At 44.5% G+C, this 19,626-nt stretch overlaps 2 protein-coding genes across 2 annotated transcripts; one reads left to right on the top strand and one right to left on the bottom strand.

The window, feature by feature from the left end:
* Positions 1-295: 295 nt before the first annotated feature.
* Positions 296-7,932, bottom strand: zgc:113363 (uncharacterized protein LOC791449 homolog). Its single transcript, XM_023295168.3, has 5 exons — positions 7,830-7,932; positions 6,606-6,749; positions 5,272-5,406; positions 4,750-4,911; positions 296-1,360 (listed from the first exon to the last, which is right to left on the bottom strand). Exons 2-5 carry the CDS (start codon positions 6,724-6,726, stop codon positions 1,086-1,088), a joined length of 693 nt encoding a protein of 230 aa, XP_023150936.1. The 5' UTR covers positions 6,727-6,749; positions 7,830-7,932; the 3' UTR covers positions 296-1,085.
* A 983-nt stretch (positions 7,933-8,915) lies between these two features.
* Positions 8,916-17,522, top strand: cxxc1a (CXXC finger protein 1a). The gene is made up of 14 exons (XM_023295167.3): positions 8,916-9,077; positions 10,101-10,225; positions 10,404-10,504; positions 10,771-10,910; positions 11,753-11,908; positions 13,288-13,467; positions 13,553-13,648; positions 13,715-13,929; positions 14,001-14,208; positions 14,362-14,472; positions 14,600-14,649; positions 15,078-15,174; positions 15,257-15,409; positions 15,495-17,522. The coding sequence occupies exons 1-14, from the start codon at positions 9,075-9,077 to the stop codon at positions 15,639-15,641; spliced, it is 1,782 nt and encodes a 593-aa protein (XP_023150935.2). The 5' UTR covers positions 8,916-9,074; the 3' UTR covers positions 15,642-17,522.
* The last annotated feature ends 2,104 nt before the right edge of the window (positions 17,523-19,626 follow it).

Raw genomic sequence — 19,626 nt, 5'->3', positions numbered from 1 at the left:
GACGTTGTCCTCTTACGACGTTTGTGTGAAGTGAGGACCTGGAGGTCAGAGGTCACCTGCTGGGGTCTTTTCAGTGATTTCCTGTTTCCTGTTTGGATGTCCTGACATCAGCTTTGACCAACACACACTTCCTGTCTCTGCAGGACCACTTCCTGCTCCGCCCCCTCTGAGCCGTCAGTGTGTGATGTTCGGTCAGAAACATCCAGAGAACGTTCCTGCAATGTTTCCCTGCAGAACCTTGATGATTCAATCACATTAACACGATGTCTGTTATTTTACTGAAATATGGACAAACTCATTCAAACAACTTTTATTATCAGAAAACTGTAAAACATGTTTCCCTAAATCCCTTCAGCTGGGATTCAAACTGACAGAAGATTGATTTTTCTGTCACTTTATTGATCAGCTGACGTTCTCTGACTTTAACATTCCATCAGAGGTTTAAAGGTATTTTTCTTCTGCTTCCTGAACGTTGCATTTGGCACCAAGAATGAAAAACACTGGGTTTTTTCACTTTTAATGTTCTGGTGGATCATTGAACAAAAAATCATTTTCAGAACCAGAACCTGAACCAGAACCTGAGGTCTGCAGGTTCTACAGATCCAGGATGTCTCTGGTTCTCTGGATTCACATGAAGCTGGTTAGTAACTGGTTAGTAACTAGAGAGGGGCGGAGCTGGCAGCAGACGACCAATCACAGACAGGGACAGGTGTAGAGACAGAGGAACAAACTATAATCCTGAACCAACACCTATATACCTGGAGAGGTGTGCAGTCCGTCCACCTGGACCGGCATGAGGATTAAATGTGATCAGTAAACCATTGATCTGCTCTGATTGGATCTTCTAAAGTCAACAGGTTTTAGTGTTTAAATCTGATTGGATCTGCTAAAGTCAACAGGTTTTAGAGGTGTTAGTGTTTAAACTGCTTTAAGATTCAATCCACATTTAAAGGTACAACAATGACTCTACAAACTCTGCAGTCCAGAACTCCCTCCCCAGGTGGTTCCACTGCCTCGTTCCTGCAGCATCCTCCCAGTATCCTCTCTGTTGTGACATCACGCCGTGGTCCTCCTCTGATTGGCTGCTATGAGGGGAAGCAGATGGAGCAGCACTCCAGGCAGATCTCCAGGCAGTCCGACGAACCGCAGCAGTCCTCCAATATCCCACAATCCAACACGGCCTGACACGCCTCCTCCGTGCATGCCGCCTCCCCCGCCACCTCCACGCAGCAGCAGCAGCCAATGGCAGCATCGCAGCAGCTGATTCCACCCACTCCACACGACAGACACTCCCCCACCGCCGAGCACATGGACAGCAGCTCACAGAACAGACAGGCCAGGAGGCAGTGGGCACAGCAGTCTGTAGGGTAATCAATCAATCAACCAACCAACCAACCAACCAGTCAGTCAGTCAGTCAGTAAATCAACCAATCAATCAATCAATCAATCAATCCATCAGTCAGTCAGTGAGTCAGTCAATCAGTCAATCAGTCAGTAAATCAACCAATCAATCAATCAATCCATCAGTCAGTCAATCAGTAAATCAACCAATCAATCAATCAATCAATCCATCAGTCAGTCAGTCAGTCAGTAAGTCAATCAGTCAATCAATCAATCAATCTGTATCATTGCCAGATAGCAACACGCCATCACTGTAACCATGACAACAAGTGAACACTACATCAGCTGATTGTGATCCTACTACAAATCCACCGCTGAGGACTTATCAGGACTTATCCGTCAGAAATGATCCAAGGAACAACTGATTGAATTGTGTGGGTGTTTCTGAGTCCCATCAATTCCCGTCACCCGCTACATATTTAGATCATGTGATCCGGTATCCGTACGTAACATACACATGCAGGACACACGCCTGTGCTCATGTCATTGTGTTTGTGGGTACATCTATATTAAATGACCACATTCTATGGTGATTTCTGTCAGGAATTTTATCAAGATTTCATCCGTCAGAAATGATCCAAAAACTGAGCAGCCTTGGAGGAGGATTGCTCTCTCTGAAGGCTTTTCTTCTTACATTATTTTGCAAATTCTGACTGAAAAATTAGAAATGTAATTTCTTTTCTAGTAATAACGTCATCTCTAGTGTGACATTATGATTTACTTTCCTCAAACATATTACATTATAAAACTAGAACTACAAAATAATCTCTGAACATACAACTTTATCTTTTTCCATTTTCATTTGACCTCCTTTCTGTTTATTCACTGAACAAATTTTCTGACTTATTTGGACTTCATGGATCAAACTGTTTGTTTTGTTCGACTCTTTAAAGTTCATCCTCTGACTGAGCTGCTGCTGTTTGTGGTGGAAACCAGAACAGCTGACGGACTGGGAGGACTGGGAGTGGCCCTGTGTGTTCTGCAGAGATAACAAACCGTCCAGCTGTCGACTGATAAACTCTGCAGGAGGTTGAAATGTTTCTGTTCATAGTTAAAGGTCGAATCACAGCAGCAGTTCTAACAGAAACTGCACCTTTTCCTGTGGATCTGATGGCAGTTTAAATACTCTGAAATACTCTGAAAGCATCCTCAAAACACTGAAAATACTCTCAAAATGCTCTAAAAACACTAAAAACACCATCAATAAAGTATTCTGAAAACACTGAAAACACCATGACAACACTGAAAATACTGTAAAACCACTGTGAACACTAAAAACAATGAAAACATTCTGAAAACGTTTTAAAAACGAAAACACTTAAAATGTTTTAAAAACAATGAAAACACTGGAAACATTTTAAAAATACTGTAAAAACGTTCTAAACATATTGATTCATCACGGAGGCTGGATCACACCGTTCTGATTAATAGGTTTATATTGGGGCAAGATATCTGAGCTGGTTGAGGGCTAACCCTAGCCTTAACCCTACTAATCTTAACCCTACTAACCCTCCTAACCCTACTAACCTTAATCTTACTAACCCTAACCCCAATCCTACAATTTAACATCTGTACAGAAGTCAGGGTTTAGCTCACCTGGATGGTTACAAGACTTTAAATGCAAAGACCTGAGTTCAAGTCCCAAAGGTGACTTGGGCCACATTTTCCATTCTGGCATCCAAAAGGGGTAAAATCAAAGATGAAGACCATGGGAGACATAACTCACCAGGTAGAATGTCAGCTCTTAGAGCAGAAGACCAGGGTACAAGTCCTGATGGTGGCTCTGGTCCTGCGTTCATGGTATCCATTTCTAGCTGGTTTTATTTTAACTTGATTCTAACGGGTTTTTTTTTTTTTTAAAACTCATTTTATGATTTTTCAGCCAAATTAATTGGTTTTAGTACTTTTTAAATGTATTTTATATTTTCTTTACTTTTAAATGGATAACAGCGCATTTTAAACCCTAAAAAAATCACCAAAAAACCAAAAATAAGATACAAACCTGTTGCCGCGCTTTCCATCATGTCCCCTTCGGGGGCACGATGTTTCCCAAACCTAACCCTACTAAACCCTACTAACCCTAACCCTACTAACCTTAACCCTACTAACCCTAACTCTACTAACCTTAACCCCACTAACCCTAACCCTACTAACCCTACTAACCATAAACCTACTAACTTTAACCTTATTAACCCTACTAACCCGACTAACCCTACTAACCTGACTAACCCTACTAACCCTAACCCTACTAACCTTAACCTTACTAACCCTAACCCTACTAAACTTAACCCTACTAACCCTACTAATCCTACAAACTGTACTAACCCTAATTCTACTAAGTCTACTAACCCTACTAACTCTACTAACCCTACTGACCCTACTAAGTCTACTGACCCTACTACCTCAACTGACCCTACTGACCCTTACTAACTCTACTGACCCTACTGACTCTACTAACTCTACTGACCCTACTACCTCTACTGACTCTACTGACCCTTACTTACCCTACTAACCCTACTAACTCTACTGACCCTACTGACTCTACTAACTCTACTGACCCTACTACCTCTACTGACTCTACTGACCCTACTGACCCTACTACCTCAACTGACCCTACTGACCCTTACTAACTCTACTGACCCTACTACCTCTACTGATTCTACTGACCCTTACTAACCCTACTAACCCTACTAACTCTACTGACCCTACTGACTCTACTAACCCTACTACCTCTACTGACTCTACTGACCCTACTGACCCTACTGACTCTACTGACCCTTACTAGCCCTACTAACCCTACTAACTCTACTGACCCTACTGACCCTACTGTCCTTAATAACTCTACTGACCCTACTAACTCTACTGACCCTACTAGCCCTACTGACCCTACTGACCCTACTGACCCCACTAACCCTACTAACCCTTACTAACCCATAAACAGGTCTATAGTCCTGAGCAGCTGTCATGGGTTCGAGTCCAGCCCGTGGTCATTTTGACTCATCTCTGCACGTTTCTTTTATTTAAAAAAAGGCAAAAAGTTCAAAAACATAACATTAAAAAAACTTGTCATGGAAACTAAAGGAGTGAATGATGGCTGTGGCCAATAGGAACACAGAGGCTGTAACCATGGGAACAGTGAAGGCAGACTAAAGGACAGATTAAATAAAAGCACTATTTGGACCCTTCAGATGCTGTTAAAACCTTTCAGAACCTTCATGTGGAACATCAAGAAAGACCTGAAGAACCTTTTTAAAAACATCAGGAGAATACCTAAGCACTGTGGAAACCTGGAGCTCCCTAAAGTTCTCTAGTATCTCAGCAGCAGAACGATGAAGCTGATTGGCTCACCATCTCCAGCGACCTCCTTAATGTGGGCGGCGTCGGTCTTAAATGAGGCGTGGCTTTTAGTAGAAGATAGCTGCTTCTGATTGGTGCTGTCATCATGGTGTCTACTACAGGTGGATGAAGTTGGAGGGGTGCAGATAGGAGACACTGATGATCCGTCCACACCTGAGATACCATCACACGTCACATCACTGATGATGTCAGAGGTACATTCAGGAACATTCAGGTACATTCAAGAACATTTAGGAACATTTACGTACATTCAGGAACATTCAGGTACTTTCAGGAACATTCAGGTACATTCAGGAACATTCAGGAACATTCAGGTACATTCAGGAACATTCAGGAACATTCAGGTACATTCAGGAACATTCAGGAACATTCAGGTACAACCAGGAACATTCAGGAATATTCAGGTACAACCAGGAACTTTCAGGAACATTCAGGTACAACCAGGAACAATCAGGAACATTCAGGTACAACCAGGAACATTCAGGAACATTCAGGTACATTCAGGTGTGTCACCTCTCTGTTTGCGGAGTGCAAAGGTGGGCGGGGCAGGCAGAAGTCGGGAGATGTCATTGGTGTAGGAGCTGTCTGTCAAAGAGTCGTCACTGCTGTCATCCTCCAGCCTATGAGAGAGAGGGGGCGGAAACTCTTCTGCAAGAACAGCAGAAACAAGATGGCGTCGGCTTCGTCTCCATCATTTCAAACTCCAGAACCAGAGAAGGTTCTGGAGTTTAGAACCCTAACCCTACCTCCTTTTGGCTGGTTCTCCATCATTCTAAACAGGAGAACCAGTGAAGGCCCGGTTCTACCCGGTTCTACCCGGTTCTACGCGGTTCTACATGTTTCTACCTCCTTCCTTTATAATCTAGGTGACTTTCCTAAAATCAGTTCATTCATAATTCATTAAAATCATCTCATCAATCAGGGAACTATTAAGGAGAAGAAGAAGACTGAGAAGAGAAGGAGGAGGAGGAAAAGAAGAAGAAGAATCAGACCAGAGGAGTGAAGCAGGACCATGGTGGTTCTGAAGCTGTGGTCAGAAGGTTAGAGGGTCAGAAGGTTAGAAGGTCAGAAGGTTAGAGAGTCAGAAGGTCAGACGGTCAGAAGGTAAACTAATTCAGATGTAAACTAATAAGGAGTTCTTAATCTCTGTTTCCTCGTAGCCAAAATAGAACCAGATTTTTTCTGAGACTTTGACTGATTTTCTCCTCCAGGGTTTAAATGAGTGTTTGTTTTAGGAGTTATTAAATATTTCACTATTTTCATCTGGAATTATTTAAAATGGAACAAACTCAACAAACCTGATTTAAATCTGATCTTCTGTCAAATGGAACTCATTAGATTTAAACATAAAACTAAAACTTCACTCAATAAAATGATGTCATCAGCAGAAGGTTTTAGAGGGAACTATAATGTTTAAAACCCTCACCTGTCTCAACTGTCCTCACCTGTTTCACCTGTCCTCACGTGTCTCACCTGGCTCACTTGTCCTCACCTATCCTCACCTATCCTTACCCGTCTCACCTGTTTCACCTGTCCTCACCTGTCTCACCTATCCTCACCTGTCTCACCTATCCTCACCTGTCCTCACCTATCCTCACCTGTCCTCACCTTTCTCACCTGTCCTCACCTGTCTCACCTGTCCTCACCTGTCTCACCTATCCTCACCTGTCCTCACCTATCCTCACCTGTCTCACCTATCCTCACCTGTCTCACCTATCCTCACCTGTCCTCACCTGTCTCACCTATCCTCACCTGGCTCACCTGTCCTCACCTGTCCTCACCTCATTATTTTAGTGTCTCCTCCCATCACATCGTGTCTTCTCTAACCTGAGAACTTTTCCTCTCACCTGTACCGTGATATGTGAGCATCCCATTGGCTGTTGGCTGGCTGATGATGCATTCTGATTGGTCGGGGTCCTTGTTGACTTCAGTGACATCTGAGGCACTGCAGTGTGATGTCACTTCCATCTCCTCAGGAGTCCACCTGAATTCTGATCGATCAGGAAATAATCAATAAATCTACTGAGTGATTTACTGCAGTACAGTCTGAGGTACTCTGAGTACTGCAGTACAGTCTGAGGTACTTTACAGTAGTTGTACTGCAGTACAGTCTGCGGTACTTTACAGTGGTTGTACTGCAGTACAGTCTGAGGTACTTTACAGTAGTTGTACTGCAGTACAGTCTGAGGTACTTTACAGTGGTTGTACTGCAGTACAGTCTGAGGTACTTTACAGTGGTTGTACTGCAGTACAGTCTGAGGTGCTTTACAGTAGCTGTACTGCAGTACAGTCTGCGGTACTTTACAGTGGTTGTACTGCAGTACAGTCTGAGGTACTTTACAGTGGTTGTACTGCAGTACAGTCTGAGGTACTTTACAGTAGCTGTACTGCAGTACAGTCTGAGGTACTTTACACTGGTTGTACTGCAGTACAGTCTGAGGTACTTTACAGTAGTTGTACTGCAGTACAGTGAGGTACTTTGCAGTAGTTGTACCGCAGTACAGTCTGAGGTACTTTACAGTGGTTGTACTGCAGTACAGTCTGAGGTACTTTACACTGGTTGTACTGCAGTACAGTCTGAGGTACTTTACACTGGTTGTACTGCAGTACAGTCTGAGGTACTTTACAGTAGTTGTACTTCATGTCAATGAATAAATCAGGTTTAATATTGAAGCTAAATGTCAGAAATCAACGGATTCAGTCGAACATTTGGACTGAAATAATCTGAACAGGATAAACTGGTTAAACATGACGAACCAGTTAAACCAGTTAAACCAGTTCAACATGTCGTATCATTAATAATATTAAATAATAATTCTGTCTGTATATACTGTAATTTTGACATTTTAAGGACATTTTTCTAATAATAATTTTAGGTTTAATGCAGGATTTCTGCTTTCACTGGATTTTTAGACTTCAGTAAAACTTTAATTAAAACATTAAGTAAAACATTAATAAACTGAAGTTAAACATCAAATAGAATTAAAACATTAATAAACTGAAGTTAAAAATTAAACAGAATTAACACATTAATAAACTGAAGTTAAACATTAAATGTAAACTTTTCTCACCTGCAGCTGAATTCTGTCTGAGTCCTGATCAGAGTTTCTGTCCAACAAAGATCCTCCTCTTCCTGCACATACACACACACACACACGCACGCACACACACACACACACACACACACACACACGCACGCAGGCACGCACGCACACACACACACACACACACACACACACACACACACACACACACACACACACTGGCCTCCTTTATAATATAATATAATATAATATAATATAATATAATATAATATAATATAATATAATATAATATAATATAATATAATATAATATAATAATGATGTAATCTGTGTTTTTATTGATCATTGATCATAAATGTTGAACATATAAGTTTTTTTGGGGGGGGGATTTTCTTCAATATTGATATGGTTGATTATTGATTACTGAATTAATAAAGTCAGCGTGAACGTCACACATGGAAATAAAATCTAATCCTGATCTAATCACATGTATTGATCATAAAGCTGAGACCTGACAGCTTTCATTTAATATTCTCTCTTTACACATTTATAAATGTATTGATTTTATATTCTTTATTTACACATTTATAAAGATATTGATTTTATATTCTTTATTTACACATGTATAAATATATTATTGATTTTATATTCTTTATTTACACATTTATAAATATATTATTCATATTATATTCTTTATTTACACATTTATAAATATATTATTCATTTAATATTCTTGTATATATATATTCATAATACTCTTTAATGTATTATGTATTTCCTATGAAAACGTTCTCAGTATTTTGCTCTCAGCTCTTCCAGTTGTTTAGCAGCTGCTGCCTCCTGCTGGACGCTCAGAGAAAAACTCTGGAGTTCATCTGGAACCAGCGACCTGGTTCTACTGGATCCGGGCTGAAGAAGACTCAGCCTGCAGCGAGACCAGAACCAGAAACAGAACTAGAACAGGAACCACAACCAGAACCAGAACCATGCGGGTTCTACAGGACGATTTTCTGGCGTTTCCTTCCTATTCAACGGGAGCTTGATGCGTGACGTAGCTTCCGGTCGGCAGGTGGCGCCACTCAGCTTCAGCCTCCGTTTGTTTCCCGCCGTTAGAACCAGAGAAGAAGAAGAAGATGCAGCGGAAACAAAGAGATTCCTGCAGGGCTCTGCGGAGATGGAACACGGAGCGCTGCCCTGCTGATCGATCGACGTGATCAGCTGATCGATTCGGAAGTGTGACTCCTCTGTGTCCGTGGTGGATCCGGGCAGCCTCATGGTGAGTGTGTGGTTCTGACAGGACGAAGAACAGCAGCAGAACAGGGAACGGAGCTGAAACACAAAAAACAACCAAAAGCGAACCTCCAGCAGCAGAAACACCCGAACCGAGTCCGTTAGTTCCAGCTGTGTTAGAGCGGTGTGTGCAGAACCACGTTCTACAGGTTCTACAGGTTCCACAGGTTCTAGACGGCTCTGCTCTGGTCTGTGTGGCAGTTCCTGTTCAAAACGTCCAGACTTGGAATGAAGAAAGTTCTTCAGTCTGGTTCCTGAAACAGGCTCTGGAGGTTCTTCTGAGGAGAACTGAAGTAGGAAGATAGGTCTCCATGGTAACTGATGCGGAGGAGCTAGATCTCCATGGTAACTGATGCTGAGGAGCTCCATCTCCAACCTGTTGATCTGAACGTTCCTAGCTCTGATGTGTCAGTGATCAATAATCAGTTGTATTGATCAGTAAATCAATATATTAACATGATGATCAGTTTTCTAGCAGCATTCCTGTCCTGCATCATTTACAGCAGCAGAACTTTAAAGTCCTCATTTTATTTTCCTCCTGGCTCTACATTAAACTACCTGCTGACTGAAGGAGGAACCTGATTGGTCCGTTTACTGCAGAAGAGTCACATGACTCCTTAACCTGCTTTAATGTGAACAGAGTGAAGCAGAACACCTGGAGACCAGGTACAGGTAGAAACACCTGATGTCTGACTAGAGTTCAGCTTTAGTTCAGCTGCTGACAGAGAAAGTCTGGATCTGCTGGACCTGATCCTGGTTCTGGTCTCTGGTGGACCTGTTCCTGGTTCTGGTTTCTGGTGGACCTGATCCTGGTTCTGGTCTCTGCTGGACCTGCTGAACCTGCTTCCTGGTTCTGGTCTCTGGTGGACCTGCTTCCTGGTTCTGGTCTCTGCTGGACCTGCTGGACCTGCTTCCTGGTTCTGGTCTCTGGTGGACCTGCTTCCTGGTTCTGGTCTCTGCTGGACCTGCTTCCTGGTTCTGAACTGTTTGTTTGTTTGTTGTTTGTCAGTCGGAGGCTGCAGCAGCTGAGCGGCTGGAGGATGAAGATGGAGGAGGAGGAAAGGTTACCATGGAAACACCCAACCCTCCAGTTTACTGCATCTGCAGGAAACCAGACATCAACTGTTTCATGATGTAACTCACCTGGTTTACCTGGAAACATTCAATTAACCAATTAACTAACGCAGCAACTGACACATCTGTTTGTCTGTCCGTCTATCTGTCTGTCCGTCCATCTGTCTGTCTGTCTGTCTGTCTGTCCGTCCGTCTACCTGTCTGTCGGTCCATCTATCTGTCTGTCTGTGTCCTCCAGAGGCTGTGACAGCTGCACTGAGTGGTTTCATGGTGATTGTATCGGCGTCTCAGAGAAAGCAGCCAAAGCCATCAGAGTGTGGTACTGTCCGTCCTGCAGAGGTAGGTAGCATGTTAGCATGATGCTATGTACTGAAAACATACACTAAACTCGCATTAAAACATGCATGAGACACATATGGAAACACGCACTGTGTTAGCAGTTAGTTTTATGTTAGCAGATAGCTTTGTGTTAGCAGTTAGCTTTGTGTTAGCAGATAGTTTTGTGTTAGCAGTTAGCTTTGTGTTAGCAGCTAGCTGTGTGTTAGCAGTTAGCTTTGTATTCGCAGTTAGCGTGGTGTTAGCAGTTAGCTTTGTGTCATCTGCAGACAGAGATCCGTCTCTGGAGATTAAATACCGCCTGAAGAAGACGAGGGAGAAGGAGGTGGAGTCAGAGAGAGACGACAAAACTGACGGAGATGGAAGCTCCACCCCCCAGCTCAGGGCTGAAAGGAGGCGGGGCTCACAGGTAACCAGGCAACCGCACTAAGAGAGGCGGGGCTTACAATCAGTGTTTTCATATTAAACGACAGTTTCTTCCAGCAGTTACTGACCTGTTCACACGATACACCTGAACATTCTGTTTACATGCACCTGTGTTTGTTTGTCCGTGTTTGTTTGTCCGTGTTTGTTTATCAGTGTTTGTTTATCAGTGTTTGTTCATTAGTGTTTGTTTATCAGTGTTTGTCAGTGTTTTTTTTATCAGTGTTTGTTTATTAGTGTTTATCAGTGTTTGTTTATCAGTGTTTGTTTATCAGTTTTGTTTTTTATCAGTGTTTGTTCATTAGTGTTTGTTTATCAGTGTTTGTTTATTCATGTTTGTTTATCGGTGTTTGTCATTGTTTGTGTATCAGTGTTTGTTTATCAGTGTTTGTGTATCAGTGTTTGTTTGTCCGTGTTTGTTTGTCAGTGTTTGTTTATCAGTGTTTGTGTATTAGTGTTTGCTTATTGGTGTTTGTTTATCGGTGTTTGTGTTTATCAGTGTGTGTTTATCAGTGTTTGTTTATCAGTAATTGTTTATCAGTGTTTGTTTATCAGTGATTGTTTATCAGTGTTTGTTTATCAGTGTTTGTGTTTATAAGTGTTTGTTTATCAGTGTTTGTTTATCAGTGATTGTTTATCAGTATTTGTTTATCAGTGTTTGTGTTTATCAGTATGTGTTTATCAGTGATTGTTTATCAGTGATTGTTTATCAATGTTTGTTTATCAGTGATTGTTTATCAGTGATTGTTTATCAGTGTTTGTTTATCAGTGTTTATCAGTGTTTGTGTTTATCAGTGTTTGTTTATCAGTTTTGTTGTTTGTGTTCAGATCAAGCGTTCGGCCCGGATGTGTGGAGAATGTGACGCCTGTCTGAGGACGGAGGACTGCGCTCAGTGCGACTTTTGCAAAGACATGAAGAAGTTCGGAGGTCCGAATAAGATCCGACAGAAGTGTCGGCTGAGGCAGTGTGAGGTCCGAGCCCGGGTACGTAGTCATAGTAACCAGTTAATGATCAGTACATACAGTTAGCCTTTAGCAGTTAGCTGAATGTTAGCTCTGTGTTAGCTGTGTGTTAGCAGTTGGCTGTGTGTTAGCTGTGTGTTAGCAGTGTGGTAGCTGTGTGTTAGCAGTTAGCTGTGTGTTAGCAGTGTGTTAGCTGTGTGTTAGCAGTTAGCTGTGTGTTAGCAGTGTGTTAGCAGTTAGCTGTGTGTTAGCAGTTAGCTGTGTGTTAGCAGTTAGCTGTGTGTTAGCAGTGTGTTAGCTCTGTGTTAGCAGTTAGCTGTGTCATAGCAGTGTGTTACCTGTGTGTTAGCAGTTAGTTGTGTGTTAGTAGTTAGCTGTGTGTTAGCTGTGTGTTAACAATGTGTTAGCTCTGTGTTAGCTGTGTGTTAACAGTGTGTTTGCAGCTAGCTGTGTGTTAGCGGTTAGCTGTGTGTTAGCATTCAGCTAGCTGAGTGACAGAAAAGACATCACAGGCTCCGCCCTCCACAGCTGCATCTGATTGGACGAATGGTTCACTTCTGGGCCATCCTGGATTTCAAAGTAACATGGCAGCTCATCAGTTCATCCAGATGTTCGTGAAACCAGCTGCTGAGTCTGTTTCCTTTAGATGAGTGTCCAGGCCGAGCTAGGACCAACAACAGAACCCGAGTGTGCTTGATTTATTCAGCAATTTATTGCTTTGTGACAAAATTAACAAATAAGGCTGCCAGAGTTACTGAGATAAAATATGAAACTCCTAGTTAAACACAACAGCAGCACCGCTAGCTAACAGAAATAATAAAGTAACGCATGTTAGGAACAGAAGCATCCAAACACCAGGGAACCATCAGGGAAGGAAACCACCAGGGAACTACCAGGGAATTATCAGGGGACCACCAGGGAACCATCAGAGAACCACCAGGGAACCATCAGAGGACCATCAGAGAACCACCAGGGAACCATCAGAGGACCCACCAGGAGACCACCAGGAAACCACCAGGGGACCACCAGGGAACCACCAGGAGACCACCAGGGAACCACCAGGGAACCATCAGAGGACCCACCAGGAGACCACCAGGGAACCATCAGGGAACCACCAGGGAACCACCAGGTTCTCAGGAGTTCCCGAAGGCTCATAAACCTGATTTCCTGAACCTTAACAGGAGGAGCAGCATCACGGCCTCCCACAATGCACTGCACTCACAGAGACAACAAGAAGACCTGACGGCTGCTGTGGGCCTTCAGTGGATGATAAACTGGTTACCTGTTCACCAGGTGGTTTAACCATCAGCCATCCTGACTGTTAACCAGCTGCTGTTACCATGGTAACCATAGTACAACCCGTTTACTGTCGGTCGCTAACCTCATGTTGTTTTAAGCAGAAGATGCTTCGGGTACGAGACGAGGAGCTGAGTCGTGGCGGTGCCAGGGGGCGTGGCCTGTCGAGGAGTGGGGCGGGGCATCAGACGGAGGAGGAGGAGGAGGAGGATGACGAGGAAGGCTTCAGCGAGAGCGAGCTGGAGCTATACGAGCAGTACAAGGCTGCTGGATACAGAGATCTGGTCAGTGTTTCCACCAATCAGCTGCCAGAGACCCGGTCTGTACCGACCAATCAGCCGTCAGGTGGCTAACGTGTTCCTGCTGCAGGTGTGGCACAGTGAGGAGGAGGAGGAGGAGTCTCTGAGGAAGAAGGCGGTGAAGGTGAAGCACGTGAAGCGACGGGACAAAAAACCAGAGAAGAAGGTAAGCCTCTCCGATCACGTGACCGGTGATGTCAGCGGTGATGTCACTAACACCTGTCCTCAACAGAAGTCTGTGTCCATCCCCCGAGAGGAAGCGAAGCTGCGGCGCCACAAGGTGAAGCAGCGCCACAGGGAGCGCGTGCGGCACAGCGAGCGAGCAGAGGGCGGGGCCAAAGATGTGGGCGGGGCTCTGAGACAGTGTCTCGGTCCGGGGTGCGTCCAACCGGCGAGGACCAACTCCAAGTATTGCTCAGAGGACTGTGGCATGAAGCTCGCTGCCAAGTGAGTAGAACACACCTGGAGGACAGGTGGAGGGAGGGGCGTCTTATTAAACCTGTCTGTCTGTCCCTCAGTCGTATCTATGAGATCCTCCCTCAGAGGATCCAGCAGTGGCAGCAGAGTCCCTGCGTTGCCGAGGAGATGGGACGGAGACAGCTGGAGCGAATCAGAAGAGAGCAGCAGGCAGCGAGACTCCGCCTCACCATGATGGAGAAACGATTCCATGAACTGGAAGGAATCATCTCCAATGCCAAGCTGCAGCAGGTCCAGCAGCACGAGGAGGTGAGACACATGGAGACATGCTGAGAGACATGAGACATGCTGAGAGACGTTTTAGACTGATCCTGTCTGTCTGTCTGTCTGTCTATCTGACTGTCTGTGTGTCTGTCTGACTGACTGTCTACCTGTCTGTCTATCTGTCTGTCTGTCCTGCAGGTGACTGAAGGAGACGGAGACGACACCGACCTCCAGATCTTCTGTGTCTCCTGCAGTCATCCCGTCAACCCAAAGGTGGCCCTGCGACACATGGAGAGATGCTACGCTAAGGTCTGTGTCCATTAGCAGACCGTTCTGGTTCCTGAGATGTTTAGAATCCAGGATCAGGGTTTAGAACAGTTAGAACAGGAAGTTATCCTGGAGGAGTCTGGACTCATCACATGTTTCTGTCCCACAGTACGAGAGTCAGACTTCATTTGGCTCCATGTATCCGACCCGTATAGAGGGGTAAGACAGCTGTCTGTCTGTCTGTCTGTCTGTCTATCTATCTGCCTGTCTGTCTTAACTGTCTGTCTGCCTGTCTGTCTGTCTGTCAGTCACTCTCTGTCTGTCTGTCTGTCTTTCTGCCTGTCTGTCTGTAACTGTCTGTCTGCCTGTAACTGTCTGTCTGTAACTGTCTGTCTGTAACTGTCTGTCTGTCTGTCTGTAAATGCCTGTCTGTCTGTAACTGTCTGTCTGTAAGTGTCTGCCTGTCTGTCTGTCTGTCTGTCTGTAACTGTCTGCCTGTCTGCAACTGCCTGTCTGTCTGCAACTGTCTGTCTGCCTGTCTGTCTGTAACTGCCTGCCTGTCTGTCTGTCTTTCTGCCTGTCTGTCTGTAACTGTCTGTCTGCCTGTCTGTCTGTCTGTAACTGTCTGTCTGCCTGTCTGTCCTCAGGGCCACCCGTCTGTTCTGTGACGTCTACAACCCTCAGAGTAAGACTTACTGTAAGCGGCTGCAGGTTCTGTGTCCTGAACACTCCAGAGATCCGAAGGTTGGTCTTGGTTTCTCCAGCAGGTTCTGTTCCAGGTCTTCCAGCTGTCTGTCTCTTGACAGGACTCTCCCTCCTGTCTCAGGTTCCGGCCGATGAGGTGTGCGGCTGTCCTCTGGTCAAAGATGTGTTCGAGCCGACCGGAGAGTTCTGCCGGGTCTCTAAGAGGAAGTGCAACAAGCATTACTGCTGGGAGAAGCTGCGGAGAGCAGAGGTGGACCTGGAGCGGGTCCGAGTGGTAAGAACCCACCCAACTGTTATCACTGCAGGTTCCGGAACCAACTGTTCTGACATGTCTGTCTGTCTGTCCATCCGTCTGCCAGTGGTATAAGCTGGACGAGCTGTTCGAGCAGGAGAGGAACCTGAGGACGGCAATGACCAACCGAGCTGGACTGTTGGCTCTGATGCTGCACCAGACCATCCAGCATGACCCAATCACCACTGACTTGCGTTCTGCCAAGGACCGGTAGACAGGTGGAGGACGCTACGGGTCGTAGTCATACCTACAATCTTTGGAGTTTGGAATTAAGCTCAGTGTTCAATCCTCTGAAAACATGCAGTTCAACAGTAAGTCTGATGATGAAGCACTAAATGTAGAAAACTCTACAAGGAAAACCATCTGCAGCATTTACAGTGAACACCAGCAGTGATCAGGAGGTCTAGAAGGAGTCATAGTACCACTAATCAGGAGGTCTAGAAGGAGTCATAGTACCACTAATCAGGAGGTCTAGAAGGAGTCATAGTACCACTAATCAGGAGGTGTAGAAGGAGTCATAGTACCACTAATTGGGAGGTCTAGAAGGAGTCATAGTTCCACTAATCAGGAGGTCTAGAAGGAGTCGTAGTATCACCAATCAGGAGGTCTAGAAGGAGTCATAGTTCCACCAATCAGGAGGTCTAGAAGGAGTCGTAGTTCCACTAATCAGGAGGTCTAGAAGGAGTCGTAGTACCACTAATCAGGAGGTCTAGAAGGAGTCATAGTTCCACTAATCAGAGCTCCTAAAATGACTCCACAGACAGTGAACTACTTTCTCCATCCAGCTGTAAAAACAGACGGCAGCTGCTTCAGACTTGGTTCAGGGGTTCTCCATGGAAACCAGAGTTAGTGTGAAGCTCAGACAGTGTGAAGGACCCTTCAGAACATCAACCTCTATGGATGGAGGACCAGAACTAAACCTGGTTGCTGCTCAGAAAAAACTTCCAGATGAAAGTTTGCTGAAGAACATAAGAAGAAGCCTGATGGATGTTGGAGAACATTCTTTGGTCAGATGAAGATCAATGAGTTGGGCTCAGATGGAGTCCAGATGTTCGGTGAGAACCTGACCAGGACAACCACAGTGGATGCATAGTCCTGACAGTGAAGCATGGAGGTCCAAATTTACCTTAAATTTCCCAGAAGGACTGGGTTGTCCCACCAGGACCTGGACAGTGTGAGTCCTGAAATCACCAGAACCTTTGAGGTGTTCTCCAGAGACAGGTAGAGCAACACAACCCCTCCAGCACAGAGCAGCTGAAGAAAACCGAGAAGATGTGAGCAGAAATGAGTGGACTCTGGTTCCTCCATGAGGAGGACTGAAGGAGGAACCATAGAACCTCACCTTAGTTCCACTGAGTTCCTGCTGGGGAGCCGGAATTCAACCAGTAATCTGACATCAGAGACAGTACTCTACTACTGAGAGGTAATCTGATTACTGTGAGGGATACAGTAGAATACTGTACTACTGAGAGGTAATCTGATTACTGTAAGGGGATACAGTAGAATACTTTACTACCGAGAAGTAATCTGATTACTGTGAGGGATACAGTAGAATACTTTACTACTGAGAGGTAATCTGATTACTGTGAGGGGATACAGTAGAATACTTTACTACTGAGAGGTAATCTGATTACTGTGAGGGATACAGAGTAGAATCAGTTACTGCTGTTGTTCACTGTATGAAACAATAATTTTATAAAACTGAGCTCGTTCTAAATCACTCAGAGCTTTTTATAAAACTCTAGAAATATTAAAATCAGTGTTCAGTGACACATTATCATTATTATTATCATTATTTTTTATTATTATTGATATTTTCATTATTATTGTTGTTATTATTATTATTATTATTATTATTATAAATCAAATCAAGTTCAGAAAACTAAAGAATCAACAATAAATCACCAATACCTGAATAACTTCACTGAAAGCTGAGCTGGTTGTTGGGGTGGAGTCTGTCACCTGATTGGCTCTTCCTTTGTTTAATTAAAGCTTTCATTAAAACACAGCTCAAACTTTTCACTCTGATGTGTTTTTATATCGTGTGTTTTCCTGCTTCTTGTTGCTGAGTTCATTAAAACTGATGCTTTTATTATTTCTGCTCGTTGACTTATCTGTTTGACACATTCAGTGCTTCATTTAATACAAGTTTAGACTGCTTTATGTTAGGGGCGGCACAGAGGTTCAGTGGGCAGCACCGTCGCCTCGCAGCTACAGGATCCCCAGTTCATGTCCCGGTGGAGTCTCTAGGTTCTCCCTGCTGGGTTCTCCAGGTTCCACCCACAGTCCAACAACATGCTGAGGTTAATTAATGAGTCTAAACTGTCTCTGTGTGTAGCCCTGTGATAGACTGTTACCTGTCCGGTGAACCTGTGAAAGACTCTGCCCCCAACTGATGATGGATGTTTGTGCTGCTGAAATGGATTTTTATATATTATTAACTCTTCATAAGTGCTAACTACACTCCTATGACTCTTAAATGTTCTTTGATGGAACCATTGAAACATGAATCTTTGTCATGAAAACAATCCTGTATTTTGGTTCTTCCATAGCTTAAAGGTTTTCTGGAGATATGACTAAATCTGATGGGTCACAAATATACATACAACTGTAACGATCAGTTTGATGTAGAAAGTTTTGTTAATCTAGTTTTCTTAGTTTCATGGCCTCTTCTCCCGAGTGATTCCAGTTGACTACAGCTGCTGACTCCTCTGATCCAGTTTAATTAGAACCATCAGATCCACTCATTAGACTCAAACACTACAGGGGGAAAGTCTGAGGACCTCAGCAAAGATCTGAAGAAGAAAATCATTGACTGGAACCAGTCAGAAAGTCACTTGGAGCTGTTTGAAAGCAGCTTCAGATCTAGAATCATCTGTTTGTCAGAATAAAGTTCATGGTCCAGTTGTGTTACTGCCACCATCAAGGAAGAAGATGTGTGTGATGTCCAGCTCAGCCGAACCAGCCAACATCAGGTACGGTTCAGTTACAACAACTTCACCAGGCCTTCGAAGCTCCATGAGACAGACTCCTGAGGACACCGGCTGGTCCAGGAGGCCAGAGGAAGCTGACTCAGTTGAAATGTCTGTGTAGTTTCTTATTCATCCAGGTTATGGTTATCCAAAGTTGTTTAATTCAATCCAACTGGACTTTAAGGAAGTTCCTTGAAGACGTTTCACTTCTCATCCAAGAGGCTTCTTCAGTTCTGGTGGTGGTTGATGTTGCCTCAGCTTATAACCCCTGTGAGGTGTGGTCAGTGTTATTCACATTCCGACGACCATTGCCAAGGCCCACCTGGCTCCTCAACGATGGTCGTTGGGAGCCAGGGAGTGACACAAAGGGGGTCGTTGAAGTGCCAGTTAAAAGCAAATAGACGTCCATCCTGTCACTCCCTGGACAACAAGATGGACCTGATATGTCTGAGGCTGGGGTTTCTGGGGACATGAGGAACTGTGCTGTACGTTGTCTCGTGGAGAACTGGCTGAATAACAACATGCTGGACTCTTCCTAGCGGACTGTAACCATCTGTTAGGGAAAACTCGAGGGATGGACGAGACAATCTGACTGTTAAATGAAGGACACACTATTAGCCTGGAGAGTTCACAGCAGTGTCCGTCACCATTGTTTATATCCCACCGGATGCTAATGCTACTAAAGGAGCTACATGATAACAGCAGCTCACTTCAGAACAAGCACCAGAGGCCTTCTGGTTGTAGGGACTTCAGTCCTGTCAGGCTGATGGACAGGATGTCATCATACCAGGGAAACAACGCTGGGCTGTTTCTATCAACAGACACAGAGTGGACAGAGCCAGCATCCATGGAACATGCATCTTCTGTCCTCAGATCATCTCTAAGTACGCTGGTGATGTCACCACCTACCCAACCAGAAACCCTGGCTGAGGTCAGAGGTCAGAGGTCTGCTGAGGGTCAGGGATGCTCCATTCAGTGTGGTGGTCCATCAGCACTCAGAGAGCTGACTGCAGGCACTAAGAGGGCTGACAGACCTATACAACACACTACACCCCAACTGTTCCAACCTGCCTCAGGATGCCACCATCATCCCCAACGCTTCCACAGTGACAGGCCTGAATGACCAGCCAGAACCCTGATAGTCCTAAATGACCAGCCAGAACCCTAATAGTCCTGAACCCTAACCCTGACCCTGGAACCCTGACCTGATGGAATAATAATAATAAT

The sequence above is a fragment of the Amphiprion ocellaris genome, chromosome 8, assembly GCF_022539595.1.
Source record: "Amphiprion ocellaris isolate individual 3 ecotype Okinawa chromosome 8, ASM2253959v1, whole genome shotgun sequence".
In the NCBI taxonomy this organism is placed as follows: Eukaryota; Metazoa; Chordata; class Actinopteri; family Pomacentridae; genus Amphiprion; species Amphiprion ocellaris.
Note: the sequence above shows the minus strand (reverse complement) of the source record. Positions and strands in the feature narration are given on the sequence as shown.

Bases quoted from the DNA above. Each gene is read 5' to 3' on its own strand.
- zgc:113363 (XM_023295168.3), bottom strand. From the start codon at position 6,726: ATGGAAGTGACATCACACTGCAGTGCCTCAGATGTCACTGAAGTCAAC. The intron at 5,407-6,605 runs GTGAGAGGAAAA...CTGTTCTTGCAG, and splicing joins GCTCACATATCACGGTACAG to AAGAGTTTCCGCCCCCTCTC. The intron at 1,361-4,749 runs GTGAGCCAATCA...ATTACCCTACAG, and splicing joins TAAGGAGGTCGCTGGAGATG to ACTGCTGTGCCCACTGCCTC.
- cxxc1a (XM_023295167.3), top strand. The intron at 13,930-14,000 runs GTGAGTAGAACA...TCTGTCCCTCAG, and splicing joins GGCATGAAGCTCGCTGCCAA to TCGTATCTATGAGATCCTCC. The intron at 14,473-14,599 runs GTCTGTGTCCAT...TCTGTCCCACAG, and splicing joins TGGAGAGATGCTACGCTAAG to TACGAGAGTCAGACTTCATT.